Below are 17,750 nucleotides of genomic sequence, written 5' to 3'. Positions count from 1 at the left end.
ATCATTACCCTCCCCTCTTCTGACTGAGATTTCCTGTGAAAATCGAAGACAGAAAAAGTAATGATAATAAACAGAATATTGGCAGGCAAGTTGTTATCAGGATTGGCTTTAAAAAAGGCAGATGGGGTAGCTTGGAGCTAACAAGGCAAGCGGCAGAGCATTGAGCCAATTGTTAATTCAATTTACCAGAAGTTGTATTAATTTAGTTTTTTAAAAGTGCATTGTAGTGCTCAACTAGGCCATTGCTAGTAGGTTTGTAAATACAAACAGTATGGTGTGAAATACCCAGTGCAGGAATAAAAAGACTTTAGGAACTCATCAAAAATGAAAACCATTGTCTGTAGTAATTTTGCAGGGATTGCCAATTATAGGAATAATCTCTTTGATGCAAGGATAAGCTTCTATTTATTATTATTATTTTGTTTTAAATTTGATTAGAAAGCATCCACGCAGACAAGCAGGTATCTTTTATCTTTCACAGGTATCTGCATATCTGTAAAATCAGTATAGGCCTGGCCCTTGCGCAAGTTACCAGTAGGTATGCAGCAGATGATATACTGATCTGGAATGACATTAGATAGAGAAGCTTTCTCATGTGGTATTCAAATTTGTTGCCAGTAATTCTGATGTACTGCCTGAGAAACAGAAAAGCATTTTGAACAGAAAAATTTAGAGAATTAGGGAAATTCAGTATTGGGTAAATTGTAAGGGATACCCATTCTTGTGAAATACCTAATCCAGGAAAGGGTACTTATTATTATGAAAAAGAAATAAGCAGTTTGTGTAGAGACTTCAACTATTGTTGTGTGTAAATAAATATGATCTGTTTGAGAGCATATACAGAGAAATAGAAACAAGATATAGATATTATATGGGAATAACACTGTTTGTTGTTATTGTGTAGACAGACAAAAAGCATTATAACTCAAAAAGCTTAAGGTAGAATAGAAGGACTCACATAAATAGAGCACAGAGGATAGCAGATACATTACCACATTCAAACTTGTCAAAATTCCTCTGGACCTTCTACGACTTTGCTCTGCACCCACTCGACTTGCGAAAATCTTTCTTAAGGGCCTGTCATGCAAATGACTACTTATATGCACTTATAGAAAGCACATCCAATGATACATGAACAGCTAGACTATTTTACATTGCAAACATTTCTGAAACCTATCATATTTGAAAATATCATTTCCTTATAACCTTTATAATTATCCCAAAATGAATGGGATTCTCACATCCATTTACCTTCCTCCGCAACTTAATCAAAACTATACTGGAAATTTGTATCATGATAGCCCCCATGGTGGCTAAAAAGAAAGAGAAAAAACAATTTGCAAAGTCAGAAAAATAAAAATAATTAAAAATAAATAAATAAATAAATAAATAAATAAATAAATAAAGTTGAATGGCAGGCTTTGAACCCATCAACTTGGTCATATGGAATGAGTGCAGTAGAAATGAGAGTATGGACTGAGTAAATGAGCAGGATTGAGAAAGCAGCCTGTTCATTTCCATTGCATAAGTTTTGCTTGTGTAACTGAAGACTGCAAAATATAGGGAAAATCAGGAGAAGGAGGGGGGAGTGGGCTGCCAGGGGGAAGGGGTGTGTAGAGAGGGGGCTGTATGGGAAGGTGGGAGGGAGAGGTAGGAGGTAGAGAGGAGGGAGAGGTAGGAGGTAGAGAGGAGGGAGGGGCAGTAGTGGATAGGGGAGGGGTGGTGAAGGGAGAGGAAGGGAGGGCTACGGGGGATAGGGGAGGGGTAGAGGAGGGAGAGGAAGGGAGGGCAGCGGGGATAGGGGAGGGGTAGAGGAGGGAGAGGAAGGGAGGGCTGTGGGGGATAGGGGAGGGGTAGAGGAGGGAGAGGAAGGGAGGACTGTGGGGGATAGGGGAGGGGTAGAGGAGGGAGAGGAAGGGAGGGCAGCGGGGGATAGGGGAGGGGTAGAGGAGGGAGAGGAAGGGAGGGCAGCGGAGGATAGGGGAGGGGTAGAGGAGGGAGAGGAAGGGAGGGCTGCGGGGAAGAGGGGGGGCTGTGAAGGGAGAGAAAGGGAGGGCTGAGGGGGAAGAGAAGGGAGGGGGGCTGAGGGAGAAGAGAGGGGGGGCTGAGGAGGGATAGGAAGGAGGGGGGTAATGAAGTAAATAAGCCTGCATCCTTGATTGATCTGTATAATATATAGATCAAGCAAGAATGAATCTAGAATATGGACATGAAAAATTACAGTGCATTTTAAATATTCCTCTGTCCTGTAATTCAGCAGCTGTGAAACAGAAAATAGTTAATTTGTAGGCAGACGAATCTGCGCTTGCGAACAGAAAGACAGTTCATAAATCTTTACACACACAGTGATGTCGGACAGAAAATGGAAGGGAAAGAATTTCCTTTAAAGTTCTCCGGTAGCAGAAAATACAATTATAAATCAAATGAGAGTTGAACAGAAAGCAGTAAACTAAACGATGAGAATTTATTAAAAATCAAAAGTGAGAAATAATGAGTTTTATCTTGTCAGCGGCATTGCTTATCTTTAAAAGTTTAAAGAAAACTGTTCAGTGCTACAGACAAGTATTATAGACAAGTAGCAGAAGAAAATACAGCTGTTAATCAAAAGAGAGTTAGTCAGAAGGCAGTGAACAGTGAGACTTCATTATTCAGACGTTTGAAGTAAGGGAAAAAATAGAGGATCACATTTTTTCTGTTTTTGTTTCCAGTCTGTGAATAACAAAGTAAGGAAAAAAGTAACAGAATAGATAACTCTATCTGTAAACCATTAGTTTGCGGGAGTTCATAGTGAATGTTTAAAGAAGCAGGCTAGGGCTTCCGGTGGCTTTAGGGGGAAGCGCCGTAGAATTCTGTCTCAATCAGGTAATAAAGTTTTGGAAGTAGCGGCACTTCTGCTAGGGGAGGGGGAAGAGTACTCAGCATAACCTTGAAGTACAGAAAAATGAAACTGTCAGGCTTTCCCAGTGTGAGCATTTACACAGAGAAAAGCAGAAAAGCAGAGATGCAGCTTTAAGCATGAAGCACAGAAGAATGCATTTGTAGGTCTGAGTAACTCGGGCTCAAACCAGATGGACACAAGACCATTCTGTTGTATTTTTTCTCCAAGAATGAGTTGCACAATATATTTAAAAAGTTAGCTAAAACAAATCTATTACAGGGGATTCTGGAGTTAAAAAGCCTGATGAACTGGGACCATTTTATTCCTAAGTAAATATCAGATAAAGTAATGGCATTAAACCATGGCATGTTAGCACAAGGTATGGTAAAAAAAAAAAACATATATGGATAATACAGTAATTCAAGACAATGTAGGAAGTAACCACTATTTAGAATTAAGTCAGAAGAGACAGTAGGACTACTAAAACTAGAATATTACCAAACACACTCAGGATAACTTCTAATCTTTAATCAAATAGTTTAAGCATTGTTCTTCACAATAGTACAGTTGAGCAAAGTGATTATAGGGTCCAAATAATTTGCTCAGGTACGGTCCACGCCTAGTTATTGAGAATGGCTTTGGTCCAGGTTCCACAAGGGGAACGATTGCTGGACAGGGGGATTATTACGCCGGGCATGCTTATGAAAAGACTGTCGACATATGGCAGAAAAATGGCCCAACCTATGACAGCGCCCACACCTAATATGCTCGTCACAATCTAGGCTGGCAACTTCTGGTTGTCGCAAGACATTGGGAGCTTTGTCTATTTTGTCAAGGGTAGACACAGAGTTAATTTGTAACTGACCTAGATTAGCATTGCCCGAAGTGATAGGGAGTGACAAGGGGTTCACTGGTTTAGATGGCAGTTTAAATTTTACTGTTTTAGAGGGTTGTTTAAAGGTTACAGATCTCGGGACTGAAGGGCGGGTCTGGAGCCGGGATTCTGGTCCAGAGCTAGAAGGGATTGCAGTAGTAGGGACACTTGGCAGGGGTACAGGTTGAGGAAGAACGGGAGGAGGAACAGGTATAACAGCACCTGGGATGACAGGTTGAAGGATAATAGGGATAGCAGCACCTGCAACCATGGTGGCAGCACCTGGAACAATGGTTGGAGGAATGGCAGCACCTGGATCAGTGGGCTGGGGGATGGCAGGGGCAACAGCACCTGGAATCATGGGTCCTGGACCGGAAGGAACAGGGACAGGTGACAGATCTACCGTACCGGAGATCTATACAGATGTGGGCGTGTTCAGAGTGATAGGATGGGTGGGGGGAAGTGGAGGTGTGGGATTCAGAAGGTGGGGTGGTATGGGCGTATATCCAATGGCAATGCCACAATTTAAAAGTTTGTTGGAAAGACCTGGCTCATATGGAGGCGGAGTCCCCTCATATGAAGGTACAGCCGTGGGTGCAGTGTCATCCAAAGGTGGATGTGCTGGGCTTTGGGTGTTGAGCAGAGGATTAGAATTACCTTCTTGCTCCCCAATAAGAATACATTTGTCTATGGCATTGAGATTTTTATCTCTGGACTTCACTTTTTTATGGGAGTTGTTGTAAGTAATTAAACCACGTAATTTGGCAGGTTCAAAAAAGCTGGACACGGGCCAATCAAGAGTCTTATCCTTGGCATTCCAAACTTTGAACCATTTTTTACAGATACGGGTGAGAGCCTTTGTTTCATTCTGGAAGAACTTTAGAATTGTGTCTAAGGGCTTGGGCTTGGTCATAGTCAGAAAAGTATATGGCACAAAGGGTGGTACAACTGGTGTTGTGTAATTATGTGCTTAACTTTATTACAGTGTGAAAGGGGTTTAATAGACTGACTAAATCTTCATTAGAAATTGATTCTAACAAAAACGAAGTGAATTTTATACTTACCTGTCTTCAGAACTTTCCAGTGTGCAGGGATACTTCACAAAAGGGAAGGAAACCTGTGAATAAGTCTAAGTAAAAAGAAAAGGTTGCCTAGGGCAATTTCATAAAGGTACAATTATAGCTGAACCGGTCAAAAACAAAAAGAAAATTGCAACGTGCACTCAAACAAAAAATTCTCAATATGTGTTTGTAATAGTCAAGGTACTTAGCAAAACCCCGCAGTCTAAACCTGGCCCATCAATTAGTGCGTCCACTTATTGAGAGTACACTCAGGATCCATTACAAGACACTTAAGACAGAGTGGCTAAAGGTTACCTGTATTACAAAAAAAAACGCGGTTCACCTGGAACCGGAAGAAAAAAAAACCCTCAAACTCGGTCAGGAGATCGGACAAAAAAAAACCCCTCAGTTACTCTGAACTGGCCAAACTCTCGGTCACGCTAGACCGGGGAAAAGAAGCAAACCCTCAGTTACTCTGAACTGGACCCTCAGTGTCACTGGACTTGACCCTCAGTTTCACTGGACTGGACCCTCAGCCTCTCTGGACTGGACCCTCAGCCTCTCAGGACTGGACAAACTCTCGGTCACGCTAGACCGGGGAAAAGAAGAACCCTCAGTTCCAAACCTAGAACTGGAATGACCCTCAGTCAATTTAGACTGGAATACAAAAATATCCCTCAGTATTAAACTGGAACTCTTGGTCACCTTGACCAATATAAAACCTCTCAGCCAACTGTAGACCGGTGAACATAAAAAAAACCTATTTAAAAAAAACGTAATAGTCAGCTAAAATTATAGTACCTGAATAAGGGCAACCCCAAAAAAACTAACTATAGGTATTCACCAAGGGACATAGGGTCCAAACAGCTCTCTGTAATAAAGAGAGACCTCAAGAGAAACCCACAGCTCTGTAAGAAGACAGTAAAAAGTGTGTTTGAAACCAGCGTGTCTATCCTGCTTCAGTGAGTGTCTTTAGACAGCACAAGAGGGCTGAATCAGTAAACAATGTATGGTTGGCCACTTGCCCAGAAACAAGACAAAGAAAATGTACTGTGCAATGGCCAGTCTCAAAAAATTGTCCTGCACAAGGCCTAAAACCCTCAAAAGTACCTTGGTAGAGGTTAGAAGGTGCTTCTTACTCCCTTTATTAGTACTGGGGAAAGCGCAGCAACCCACACAGACTATAATAAGTCCAGAACCTGCACAAAGGGTGGGGTCAGTGTCCAGTAATTGGAAACTGGCTAACTAAAAAAAATTAACCCAGCTAAAGGTGGTAATTTGGGACCGCAGCCAGGGGAAGGCTGTTTGTGTATCAGAAAGTGCTGCCGAAGGAGGCAGACTGAAAATCTAGAGATAGGGAATCATAAATCTCATCGGCGTTAAGGGAAGGACCCTTGCATTAGTCCACCGTCGAGAATATGTTGAAAAAAAAAGTTGTACCAGTTTCGAGAGATGAAACCGGAGTTGAAAGATATGAAAAAGATAAGAGAGGGAGTTAGTTAGATGGATTTAGGAGAAATACAGTTGACAGAGGATAGACAGCGAGAGGTTAAAAAGAATACCTGTGTAAATGACTGTTTAACTTGTACCACTTCAGCATAGAACAGGGACAAAAAACGAACGGAAAAGGGGGAAAAAAAATCACTTTCTGAGCTTTTAAAAGTGAACTGTAGAACCTCCTCTGCCGAAGCAGTGCTGGACTGATAAGGCAGCTAAAGTGGGCAAGCTTCCCAGATTCTCATGTCCTTGAGATAGTGAACTACAGCACTTGTTAGGGAAAACTTTTAAAAGCTACAGAAAGAAATGGCAGTTTCTGGAGCCTGGATAAGGATATTAAAAAATGTGAGAAAAAGGGTTTAAGAACTTACAGCTCTTCGGGCAATTTTAAATAAATTTACAAAGGCAGATTCGAAGCCCAAGAGGGAGTAACCATCCTCTTGCTACCAATATGTTTATTTTCTCTGAATCTGCCTTTGCTAATCAAGCAGCGGAAGCAGTGGCCCATCTCATCTCTCTGGGCAAGGTTACATATGCCCTCCAAATATCTAGCTTTCCCAACCTTGAATCTGCTCATGGCAGTTCAGTACAGGCTCAGCCATAGCTAAGTCTGTAATTAAAGAGGAACCCAGTTTCAATTAGTTAAAGAGATATAGTTTATTAGTATTAATTAGCATTGATACATTACCCAATAATGAGGATACCAGCAATTCAGTCAATCATACAGTGGAACAGAATCACACGACACATCAGCTCTCGGTGGTACTCTGTCTCTCTCCTCCATCAGCATCTGCATCTGCCTCTGTATCTGCGTCTGTCTCTCTCTCTCTGTCTCTCCTTCTGCGTCTTACACTTCTCGGGGTGCTTCCTTTATACTGTCTCAACCCAATGGATTCCAATGGGATCCAGCTTTGTCAGCAGAACTTGCTATCCCTTATCAGTTGATAAGGAACCGATAAGGGTGACTTCATTAGGTCCCAGGTTCCAACTATACACAAAAGGGATGCAAAGCACAGGTGGCGAGATGACTTTATCGGTCATTCTGCTCTTCTCAGCTATTCTCAGCTCCCCCTCCCTCTGAGTACTCTCTAACTACATACATCTACCCCCTTATCTACTTTCATTAGCCCAAAACATCTTTCATGACTCTTCACTGATGCCAGTCCCAGGCATGTTTATAACAGCAAAGGACTCCCTCCCGTGCCAGCTCCCTGAGAACTCAGTTCAGCTTGTGCTGCAGAAAAATGTATTTTGTATCAGAGATGACTTTGGATTTTTAAGAGAAGCCCAGCTCTTATTATGAGCCATTTGCTTGTAGAGGCCTAGCTCTTTAGCCTGAGCCATTGACCTGTATTTTACTGAGAGCAAGGGCGGCCATATATATACAGTGTATGCAGGTCCCTGGAACACTGTTAGTGGGTACCGCAGTGCACTTAAGGCAGGCGCACCCATGCCCATCCCCCCCTACCTGAAACACTTGTGCTGGTAATGGGAGCCCTCCAAAACCCACTGTACCCACATGTAGTTGCCCCCTTGACCCCTAAGAGCTATGGTAGTGTTGTGCATTTGTGGGTAGTGGGGTTGAAGGGGTTGGGGGGCTCAGCACCCAAAGTAAGGGAGCTATGCATGTGAGACTGTTTTCTGAAGTCCACCGCACTGACCCCTAGGGTGCCCAGTTGGTGTCCTGGCATGTCAGGGGGGCCAGTGCACTACGAATGCTGGCTCCTCACACGACCAAATGCCTTGGATGTCGCCGGGTTGGAGATGGCCGGCATTTTTTTCCATTATCGCTGAAAAACAAAACTGGCCATCTCAACCCCGGCGAACTCTGGCATTTGGACGGGCTAAACCGTATTATCAAAAAAAAAGATGGCCGGCCATCTTTTTCGATAATACAGTTCCGGCCAGCTGTAGCGCCGCCACCAAAATAGATCGCCGGAGATTTATTTCGCCAGCGACGTTCGATTATGCCGCTCTTTGTCTCATCAGCCCATGTTTTTCTATGTGCTTTGTAATTTTATTCTTAATAATAGCCTCTACCATTTTGTTCGATAGTGACGTCAGACTCAACGGTCTATAATTTCCTGCATCTCCTCTGGAGCCTTTTTTAAAAATCGGCGTAACATTGGTTACCCTCCAGTCTGCCGGTACCACACCTGATTTTAGGGATAGATTGCATATTACTAACAGTAGCTCTACAAGTTCATTCTTTAGTTCTATTAATACTCTGGGATGAATACCATCCGGTCCTGGTACATAAGTACATAAGTACAGTGGCGTTCCTAGGGCGGGCTGACACCCGGGGCGGATCGCCGATGCGCCCCGCCCCCTGGGTGCAGCGCCCCCCCTCCCCGGATGCAGCGCGACCCCTCCCCGCGAAAGGACACCCCCACGTGAAAGAACCCCCCCCGGGTTCATGCTGCTGGAGGGGTGCCGCACGCGCCTGTCCTTCGTTCGTTCCATGCTCCCTCTGCCACGGAACAGGAAGTAACCTGTTCCGGGGCAGAGGGAGCATGGAATGAACGAAGGACAGCCGCGCGCGGCACCCCCCCCCCAGCGGCGTGCACCCGGGGCGGACCGCTCCACCGCCCCCCCCCCTTGGTACGCCACTGCATAAGTAATGCCACACTGGGAAAAGACCAAGGGTCAATCGAGCCCAGCATCCTGTCCACGACAGCGGCCAATCCAGGCTAAGGGCACCTGGCAAGCTTCCCAAACGTACAAATATTCTATACATGTTATTTGTGGAATTGTGGATTTTTCCCAAGTCCATTTAGTAGTGGTTTATGGACTTGTCCTTTAGGAAACCGTGTAACCCCTTTTTAAATTCTGCCAAGCTAACCACCTTCACCATGTTCTCTGGCAACGACTTCCAGAGTTTAATTATGCGTTGGGTGAAGAAACCTTTCTCCAGTTTGTTTTAAATTTACTACACTGTAGTTTCATCGCATGCCCCCTAGTCCTAGTATTTTTGGAAAGCGTGAACAGACGCTTCACATCCACCTGTTCCACTCCACTCATTATTTTATATGCCTCTATCATGTCTCCTCTGAGCCGACTCTTCTCCAAACTGAAAAGCCCTAGCCTTCTTAGTCTTTCTTCATAGGAAAGTCGTCCCATCCCCACTATCATTTTAGTCGCCCTTCGCTGCACCTTTTCCAATTGTACTATATCTTTCTTGAGATGCAGCGACCAGAATTGAACACAATACTCAAGGTGCGGTCGCACCATGGAGCGATACAATGGCATTATAACATCCTCACACCTGTTTTCCATACCTTTCCTAATAATACCCAACATTTTATTAGCTTTCCTAGCCACAGCAGCACACTGAGAAGGTTTCAGTGTATTATCGATGACGACACCCAGATCCCTTTCTTGGTCCGTAACTCCTAAGGTGGAACCTTGCATGACGTAGCTATAATTTACTAATTGGTGATTTACTACTCTTCAGTTTGCAGAACTGACCCATTATATCCTCCAAAGTTTACAGTGAATTCATTTAGTTTCTCCGACTTGCCTGCTTCAAATACCCTTTCCGGCACTGGTATCCCTCCCAAATCCTCCTCGGTGAAGACCAGAGCAAAAACTTCATTTAATTTCTCCGCTATGGCTTTGTCTTCCCTGATCGCCCCTTTAACACCACTTTCGTCCAGCGGCCCAACCGATTCTTTAGCTGGCTTCCTGCTTTTAATTTATCTAAAAAAAAAATTTATTATGTCTTTTCGCTTCTAACGCTAACTTTTTTTCAAAGTCCTTTTTAGCCCTCCTTATCTCCGCTTTGCATTTGGCTTGGCATTCCTTATGTTTTATCTTATTATTTTAAGTCGGTTCTCTTCTCCATTTTCTGAAGGATTGTTTTTTGGCTTTAATGGCTTCTTTTACCTTACTGCTTAGCCATGCTGGCTGACGTTTAGTCTTTTTTCCTCTTTTTCTAATACGCGGAATATATTTGTCCTGTACTTCTAGGATGGTGTTTTTGAACAGCATCCACGCCTGATGCAAGTTTTTTACCCTGCGAGCTGCTCCTTTTAGTCTTTTTTTCACAGTTTTTCTCATTTTATCGTAATTACCTTTTCTAAAGTTAAACGCTAGCGTATTTGATTTCCTAAGTTCACTTCCTTCAATGCCAATTTCAAAACTGATCATATTGTGATCACTGTTATCAAGTGGCCTTCGCACTGTTACCCCCCGCACTAGATCATGAGCTCCACTAAGGACTAAGTCTAGTATTTTTCCTTCTCTTGTCGGCTCCTGAACCAGCTGTTCCATGAAGCTGTCCTTGATTTCATCAAGAAAATTTATCTCCCTGGCGTGTACCGATGTTACATTAACCCAGTCTATATCCAGATAATTGAAATCACCCATTATTATTACATTGCCCATTTTATTTGTTTCCCTAATTTCCTTTGACATTGCTGCATCCGTCTGCTCGTCCTGGCCAGGCAGAGGGTAGTACACTCCTATCACTATTGTTTTCCCCTTTTCACATGGAATTTCGATCCACAAAGATTCCAAAAGGGGTTCTGTATCCTGCAATATTTGCACCCTATCTGAGTCAAGGTTCTCATTAATATACAGTGCTACCCCTCCTCCAATCCTATCTACCCTATCACTACGATATAATTTGTAGCCCGGTATGACTGTGTCCCACTGGTTATCTTCCTTCCACCAGATCTCCATGATGCCTATAATATCCAATTTTTCATTGTGTGCAATGTATTCCAGCTCTCCCATCTTATGTCTCAGGCTCCTTGCATTTGTGTATAGACATTTCAATGCATGCTTGTTGCTCAGTTTTATATCCTGTTTAATACATGGCATTATTAATATGTTATCCTGTGTCTGGTTATTATTAATTTTACTTAAGGCCATCTGATCCACTACGGTCTCTTTGACATCCTTACTTACAAGGAACTTATTCTTCCCTGTTTGGGTGATATCCTCAAAAGATACCTTATCCTGAACCATGCGCTTTTGAGCTACTGTCGGCCTTCCCCCCCGTTTCCCCCCCCCCCCCCCCGCCTCCCCAGCCCAATGGTCGACTTCCGGATGTTGTGGCCGCCCTACCCGCTCCCCTCGCGCGTGCAGTTTAATTGTTTTAGTTCCATGGCAGCGATGTCATCGACGTCGCTTCCATAGAGAATACGGAGGTCAGCTCCGCCCCCTTGGCAGCGACGCGACGTCATTGATGTCACTACGGAGGTAAGCTCCACCCCTCCACCCCCTTGGCAGCGACGTCATTGGCGTCGCTACGGAGGTAAGCTCCGCCCCCTTTAACCTCCCCAAAACAGTTGGCTACCGACCGTCTATGCTAATATCTGTAATATACTGAATATATTATGGAGGGAGGAGGGATTATTTATTTATTTATTTATTTAAAAATTTATAGTCCAGCTACAACTAGGTGAATAAAAAGTCAACACACAATAAAAGAAACAATTAAACAAGAACAAGCACAGAATTATACAATGTTAAAAATAGAACATACATCAGCCCCATGCATGTTCAAACAAATATGTCTTCTGTAATTTACAGAATTGAACCCTGCTACTACACAGTCTCAGATAACCTGGTAATTTATTCCAAATTTGTGGACCTGCTATCGAAAATGCAATATGCCATATATTAGTTTATGTCACAATTTGCCAAGAACTTCACATTTTCAGACCACAAGGATCTAACGGGTTGGTATTCCTGAATTACATCTTTATGTTTCAGCAATTTTTATTGATGATTTAGCATATTATCATTGCCAAATATTTCACCGATAAACTGGTTATAAGTACATACTGAACAAAGGCAAGATGGTATATCCATCATCAAAGTTTTAATGTTTTCAACCCTCCCCAAATTAAGTTATTAAGCCTCCCTCCCAGATTATACACATATCTATTTGGTTGAAATAATTTGGTAATCCCTCAAAACATCCAACAGGTGACAATCATACTTATGTCACATTACTCTCCTCCCCCCACATCCCCCAACTGTATTCTACTTGGAACAACAGAATAGGAAGAAGTGAGAGTTATACATCAACCAAGTTCTACCAATACACAACTAAACAATTCTTGTCTCACCCTCCCCACTTGTATTACAACCTTACAAGTATGGCCTTACAAGTATGGCTTTTCATGAAATAGAGACACACATGCCCTACTAAGAGAGAAAGCAAACTGCCAACCACAACATACTTCAATCCGCTCCCCTAAGTCCTATATTCAACTTAAATCAAGTATTAAACCTAGCAACAAATCCCCTTCCCATCCTCCAATCAACTCCTGTTGTATCCCTACACTCCCCATTGCTCAATCAATCCTTGTGAGGTCTGAATGATTATAACCCCACAAGACCATCAGATGAATGAAACACCATTAAATACTAACCTCCCTCCCTTCCCTATTGCCCACCTAGCATAAAGAATGATAAGTAGATTCCTCCTACATCTCATCAAGTTGCCCTAATGCCCAACCAATCATAGTTCATTTAGCACCAAGCTTCTTCCCCTAGAGGATAAGGATGACAGATATGGGTCCCAGAGCCTCAAAACCATGCCTTTCATTTGTATGAGCCCCTTGCCTCCTGTGCCTCCCAAACCATCAATTGATGAAGTTGATTGTGCCAGTGCCAGTATGTTGGCGGCCCGTCTGACATCCAGGATTGCAAGATACATTTCTGCGCTAATAAAAAGGCCTTCAGAGGCAACATCGTGGCCATCGCTACATCTCCCACTCTTGGACCAGTGCTATCCCTGAATTATATCTTTAAGATATCGAGGAACAATCAGAGTACAATGCCTGGTGTACCAACCATACCACCTTGTGCTGTATTCAAGAGTGGACTGGCAACCAGTGCAAAGAGTGTAAAATTGGAGCTACATGCTCAAACCAGGACACACCCGCCAACAGTCGAGGAGAAGCATTTTGTACCACTTGCAATTCCTGTATTTTCGATTTAACCCCCCCCCCCCCCACACACACACACACACAACCCTCCCTGCAACCTCCCCCCAAAGCAGACAATTCCAACACCCATTCCCAGCTTCCTCCTTCTCCCCCACCCCTCCATAGGCCCCACTGGGCCTACTTGAATTCCCCTGTGGTTTAATTTTTTCATTGGGGCAGGAGAGATGCCCATTCAGTCTTGTCCATGGCTGCATCAAATCCAATATGGAGGCTGTGACCTCTCGTGGTACTACAGTAACCTCTAGAAGTACTGCCAGACTATGGGAGAGGTTGTGGCCACCCTATTAGATTTGGCAGGTCCAAGAGCAGAAGCAAATGGACATTCCTCCTTCTCCAATGGACCCCACTAGACCAGCAGGAATATTCAGGTAAGCCCAAGGGCCTATAGGGGGTTAGGCCATGAGAAGGTTAGATTGTCTGCTCTTGGGTAGGGAAGAGGAAGAAGGGGGGATCTGGATCACAAGGGGGGCTTGAGTTGAGAATGGGCCTTGTCCTGAATCTCAACCATAGTTGATGAGGCCAAGGCCATTATTCAGCCCACCCTGCACTAGATAACCAAGCTGTGGGCTGAATAATGGCCTTGGCCATATCACCTTGCAGCAGGCAGCCTCCTGTAGCTGACAAAACAAGAAAAGCATGACACACCATGTTTTTCCTGCCTGTTTATTTGCCAACAACAGAGGAAAAATCACCATCGACTGCCAATCCCTAGAGTTTGATTCCTCACAACACAATTTGGACTTCATGAGATGTTAAGTAGGGTACACCCTCTAGATCAATGCTTCTCAACCCAGTCCTCAGGGCTTACCAGCCAGTCAAGTTTTCAGGATATCAACAATGCATACACATGAAATAGATTTGCATACACTGTGTTCTTGGTATGCAGGTGTATCTCATGCAGATTCATTGTGAATATCCTGAAGACCCAAATGGCAGAGTGTGCCCTGAGGACTGAGTTGAAGATCACTGCTCTACATCGCATTAACTTTTCAACAGGGCCCACTTTAAGATTTTAGCACCTGTAGGTAAAAGCAGACAGCAGATCACAGAGTTGGGGGGGGGGGGAGCAAATTCCAAAGGTCAGAGAGGCAAAAGAGGAGCAGAGAAAGGCAATAGCACATCCACATGGTCCTACAGCAAGAAGAAGCAGACTCCTCTTTGACCTGGGTATTTGGTACCCTAGGCAGTTGCCTATGTTTAAATCTGGGTCTGCCTCTCAAGGCACACAAAATCCAGTACTTGCAGCATGAATCCTATAGGATCCTCTGCTGCTCTCTGTAGCTGTTCCAGCTGCATACTCACAGTTCAGATTTCATTGCTTCAAGTGTGCATGCCTCTCAGTTCCTCTTTACTGGTTAGACCAAGCCAGCCATGAAGAGAGACTCCCTCAGCATATGAATGTGGGCAACATCTCTCACTGAGAAACAAACCAAGAACAACAAAAAGACAGTCCCCAGAAGCTGCAAACACCCCTTGGCAGCAATGGTCACTCAATCCCATTATGCATTAGGGAAAGAGAAACCAGTCTTGATATACTGCAACTACATTCAAAGTGGTTTATATAGTATAGAGGTACTTATTTGTACCTTGGGCAATGCATGGTTAAGTGACTTGCCCAGAGTTGCAAGGAGCTGCAGTGGGAATTGAACCCAGTGCTCCAGGCTCAACGTCTAGCTGCACTAACCACTAGGCTACTCTTTCACTCCGCTATAGGCTTACCCCTCAATATTTAATGTGATTTAACCATTCAGGAACAGCCGTTGACCTGTTAAATAGCATATTGGTGCCTCACTGCTAATATTCGCTGAATACTGCCAGTTAGCACTTAGTGCACAACTGGCTATATCGCGCGATTTATCCGGTTAGGCACTGATATTCAAAGCCTGATTGGATAAGTTTAATGGTCAAATAGGACCACATAATATAGCTGCTTATCTTTGACCGCTAAAAAGTTAACTGGTTAGTGCTGAATATTGGCATAACTGGTTAACCTTTTAGCGGTAAAAAAAAATCCCCGGATATTCAATGCCAGTCGCCAGAAATGGCCCAGCATTGAATACCTGGGTTTAATGCTGGCTGCAGACAGCAAAAACACTGCCTGCTGCCGACTGCATATCAGGGGGACACTTCACAAGATAGAAGCAGGCTCCAGCAGTTTTTCTCCATTTTAGAAATACAGAGCCTTGCTACATCTCTCAAATTTATCAGCTCTATTTTCACAGAAAGGTACAAATCTGTGTTTTGCATGCACGTCCAAGGTTCTTGTGCTCACAGTGCTCCGTAGCAGCCACAGAGCCCCTGAAGGTTATGGGTAGTCAAAAGTGCTGCATGTGTAGCCACACCAGGAATTGGAATTGTGCAGAGCACATATGCACCTTAGAGGAAACACTGCCTATACGGCTATACAGCAGAATTGGCTGTATAATTGCAATGTGTTAATATTATATGAAGGGTTCAGATCTAGAAAAAGGGGGCAGCAATATAAATGGTAAACTGGCAATAGTGACATCAGGAGTCAGCAGAGACATAGGACCCTGTTTACTAAGTAGCGTTACAGCATGTTAACATTTTTAACGCGTGTTAACCATGTACGTGCCTACAATATCTCTGCAGGCGCCTACATGGATAGCGCGCGCGCTAAGTGTAGGCACGCTAAAAACACTAACACAATTTAGTAAACAGGACCCAGAGAGGAAAGATTCTGATTCAATTCTAACTTACTATATTTTACAGGCAGTCACCATGGGAAATAGTCAGAGAAAAGATGCTGACAGTACAGCAAGTCCTGCAGTTAAAAACCCTGATTGGATGTCCTCAATCCCAGATGGAAAGTACATCTCTGAGCTCTCCATTCCTGGAACCCATGACAGTCTGAGTCTATATGGTGGGCCTTTTATTCAATGCCAGAGCTGGAAACTCTGTTCACAATATGAAGCTGGAATACGATTTGTTGATGTACGCTGTAGGCATTTTCACAACAGCCTACCTATCCACCATGGAGTGAAATACCAGTATTACTTCTTCGATAATGTCTTGGATGATACATTTCATTTCTTGCAGCAGCATCCAAAAGAAACCATCCTCATGCGTGTCAAGGAAGAATATAAAGCTGCCAATAACACAGAAAAATTCTATGAAACTGTGTTTTGCTATATCAAGGAAGTTGGACCCACTCAGTTCTGGTTACACCATCGCATCCCCACCCTTGGTCAAGTAAGAGGAAAAATTATCATATTGCAGGATTACAGTGGCCCTACCATGGGGATCCCCTATGAGTCATTTTGTATAGCTGATAAATATTATTTACCAACATTATTTGATATGGCACAGAAATGGAACAGTGTTGAAGAGAATTTAAATTCAGCGCAATATGGTGTCTGCAATAAAATATATCTAACATTTTGTACAGGTGCCAGTTGGGGAGCCTATCCCAATGCAGTGGCTGACAGGATAAACTATCGTCTTTACAATTATCTGGAGAGTAAAGGAAAGAAGAAGATCAGATGGGGAATTATAGCTCTGGATTTTCCTGGTGCTGAGCTGGTCCAACTAATTATATACAGCAACTGAGTTCAATAGCTATATTACAACAGAAGCTTTTCATTAAATGTAATATTATAACTTTTAGGGGATGATCCACTACTGTGCACAGTTGGTAGTAAATGCACAGTTCATGTTAGCATGAATATTAATAACTGTGTTAATCATTACTGATTTATCATAAGTAGAATGCAGTAGAGGGCCACAGGAATGGAGACTGCTTCTGTCTATGTACATTTGTACATGTAATATACAGGTCTGTGTTTACAGGGCGGGGTGGATAATGGGCAGAATAGGGGCAAGGTTGCCATTTATGCCCATGTTTTATGAACTACATATATACCCTGATTTCTGTATGTACAGTTATTTATTTATTTATCTAACAAGCATTTCTAGTCTGCCAAGTCTTCTCTCCATGGTAACGATTATCGGCTTTAAAATAACACAAATTACACAGGCAACTATAACAAAAAAATTAAAGACTAACATAAAAAAGATTGATGTATTTAAAACACCATACATAAAACACAATCACATAGGGGTCGGTATTTAAAGTGAGGCTCCTGTGTGGGTCTATCCAGGGATATTCAGAATCTCTTAACTGGATAGTGCCATTGAATATCCCCTCTAACCATTTAAGTTGGAATCACCTATATTGCGGGTGGTCTGGAGGGTAGAGGCAGGGTAAATAAGAAGGAGCCACTTCTACCCGGATAAATGCCACTGAATATCAACCTCATAACATCTACTTTTTTACAATTTGGGGGGTAATTTTAAAGCATTTTCAACTTGGAAAGCATGATTTATTTGATGAAAAAAACTATTATAGCACTGTATCCAGATATACACACATACAAGTATCTATGCAAGCAAGACTATGAGGGGCATTTTCGAAAGGGACATACAAGTTTTGATTTGGACGTCCTTGCAAAACA

At 43.2% G+C, this 17,750-nt stretch overlaps 1 protein-coding gene across 1 annotated transcript; it reads left to right on the top strand.

Annotated features, from left to right (window-relative positions):
• The first annotated feature begins 16,017 nt into the window (after nt 1–16,017).
• Nucleotides 16,018–16,845, top strand: LOC115474807 (1-phosphatidylinositol phosphodiesterase-like). The gene has a single exon (XM_030210470.1). The coding sequence runs from the start codon at nt 16,018–16,020 to the stop codon at nt 16,843–16,845; it is 828 nt and encodes a 275-aa protein (XP_030066330.1).
• The last annotated feature ends 905 nt before the right edge of the window (nt 16,846–17,750 follow it).

This window comes from Microcaecilia unicolor, chromosome 7 (assembly GCF_901765095.1).
Source record: "Microcaecilia unicolor chromosome 7, aMicUni1.1, whole genome shotgun sequence".
NCBI classification, from domain to species: Eukaryota; Metazoa; Chordata; class Amphibia; order Gymnophiona; family Siphonopidae; genus Microcaecilia; species Microcaecilia unicolor.
This window is presented reverse-complemented; position numbering and strand designations above follow the sequence as displayed.

Coding starts and splice junctions, on each gene's coding strand:
- LOC115474807 (XM_030210470.1), top strand. CDS start 16,018: ATGGGAAATAGTCAGAGAAAAGATGCTGACAGTACAGCAAGTCCTGCA.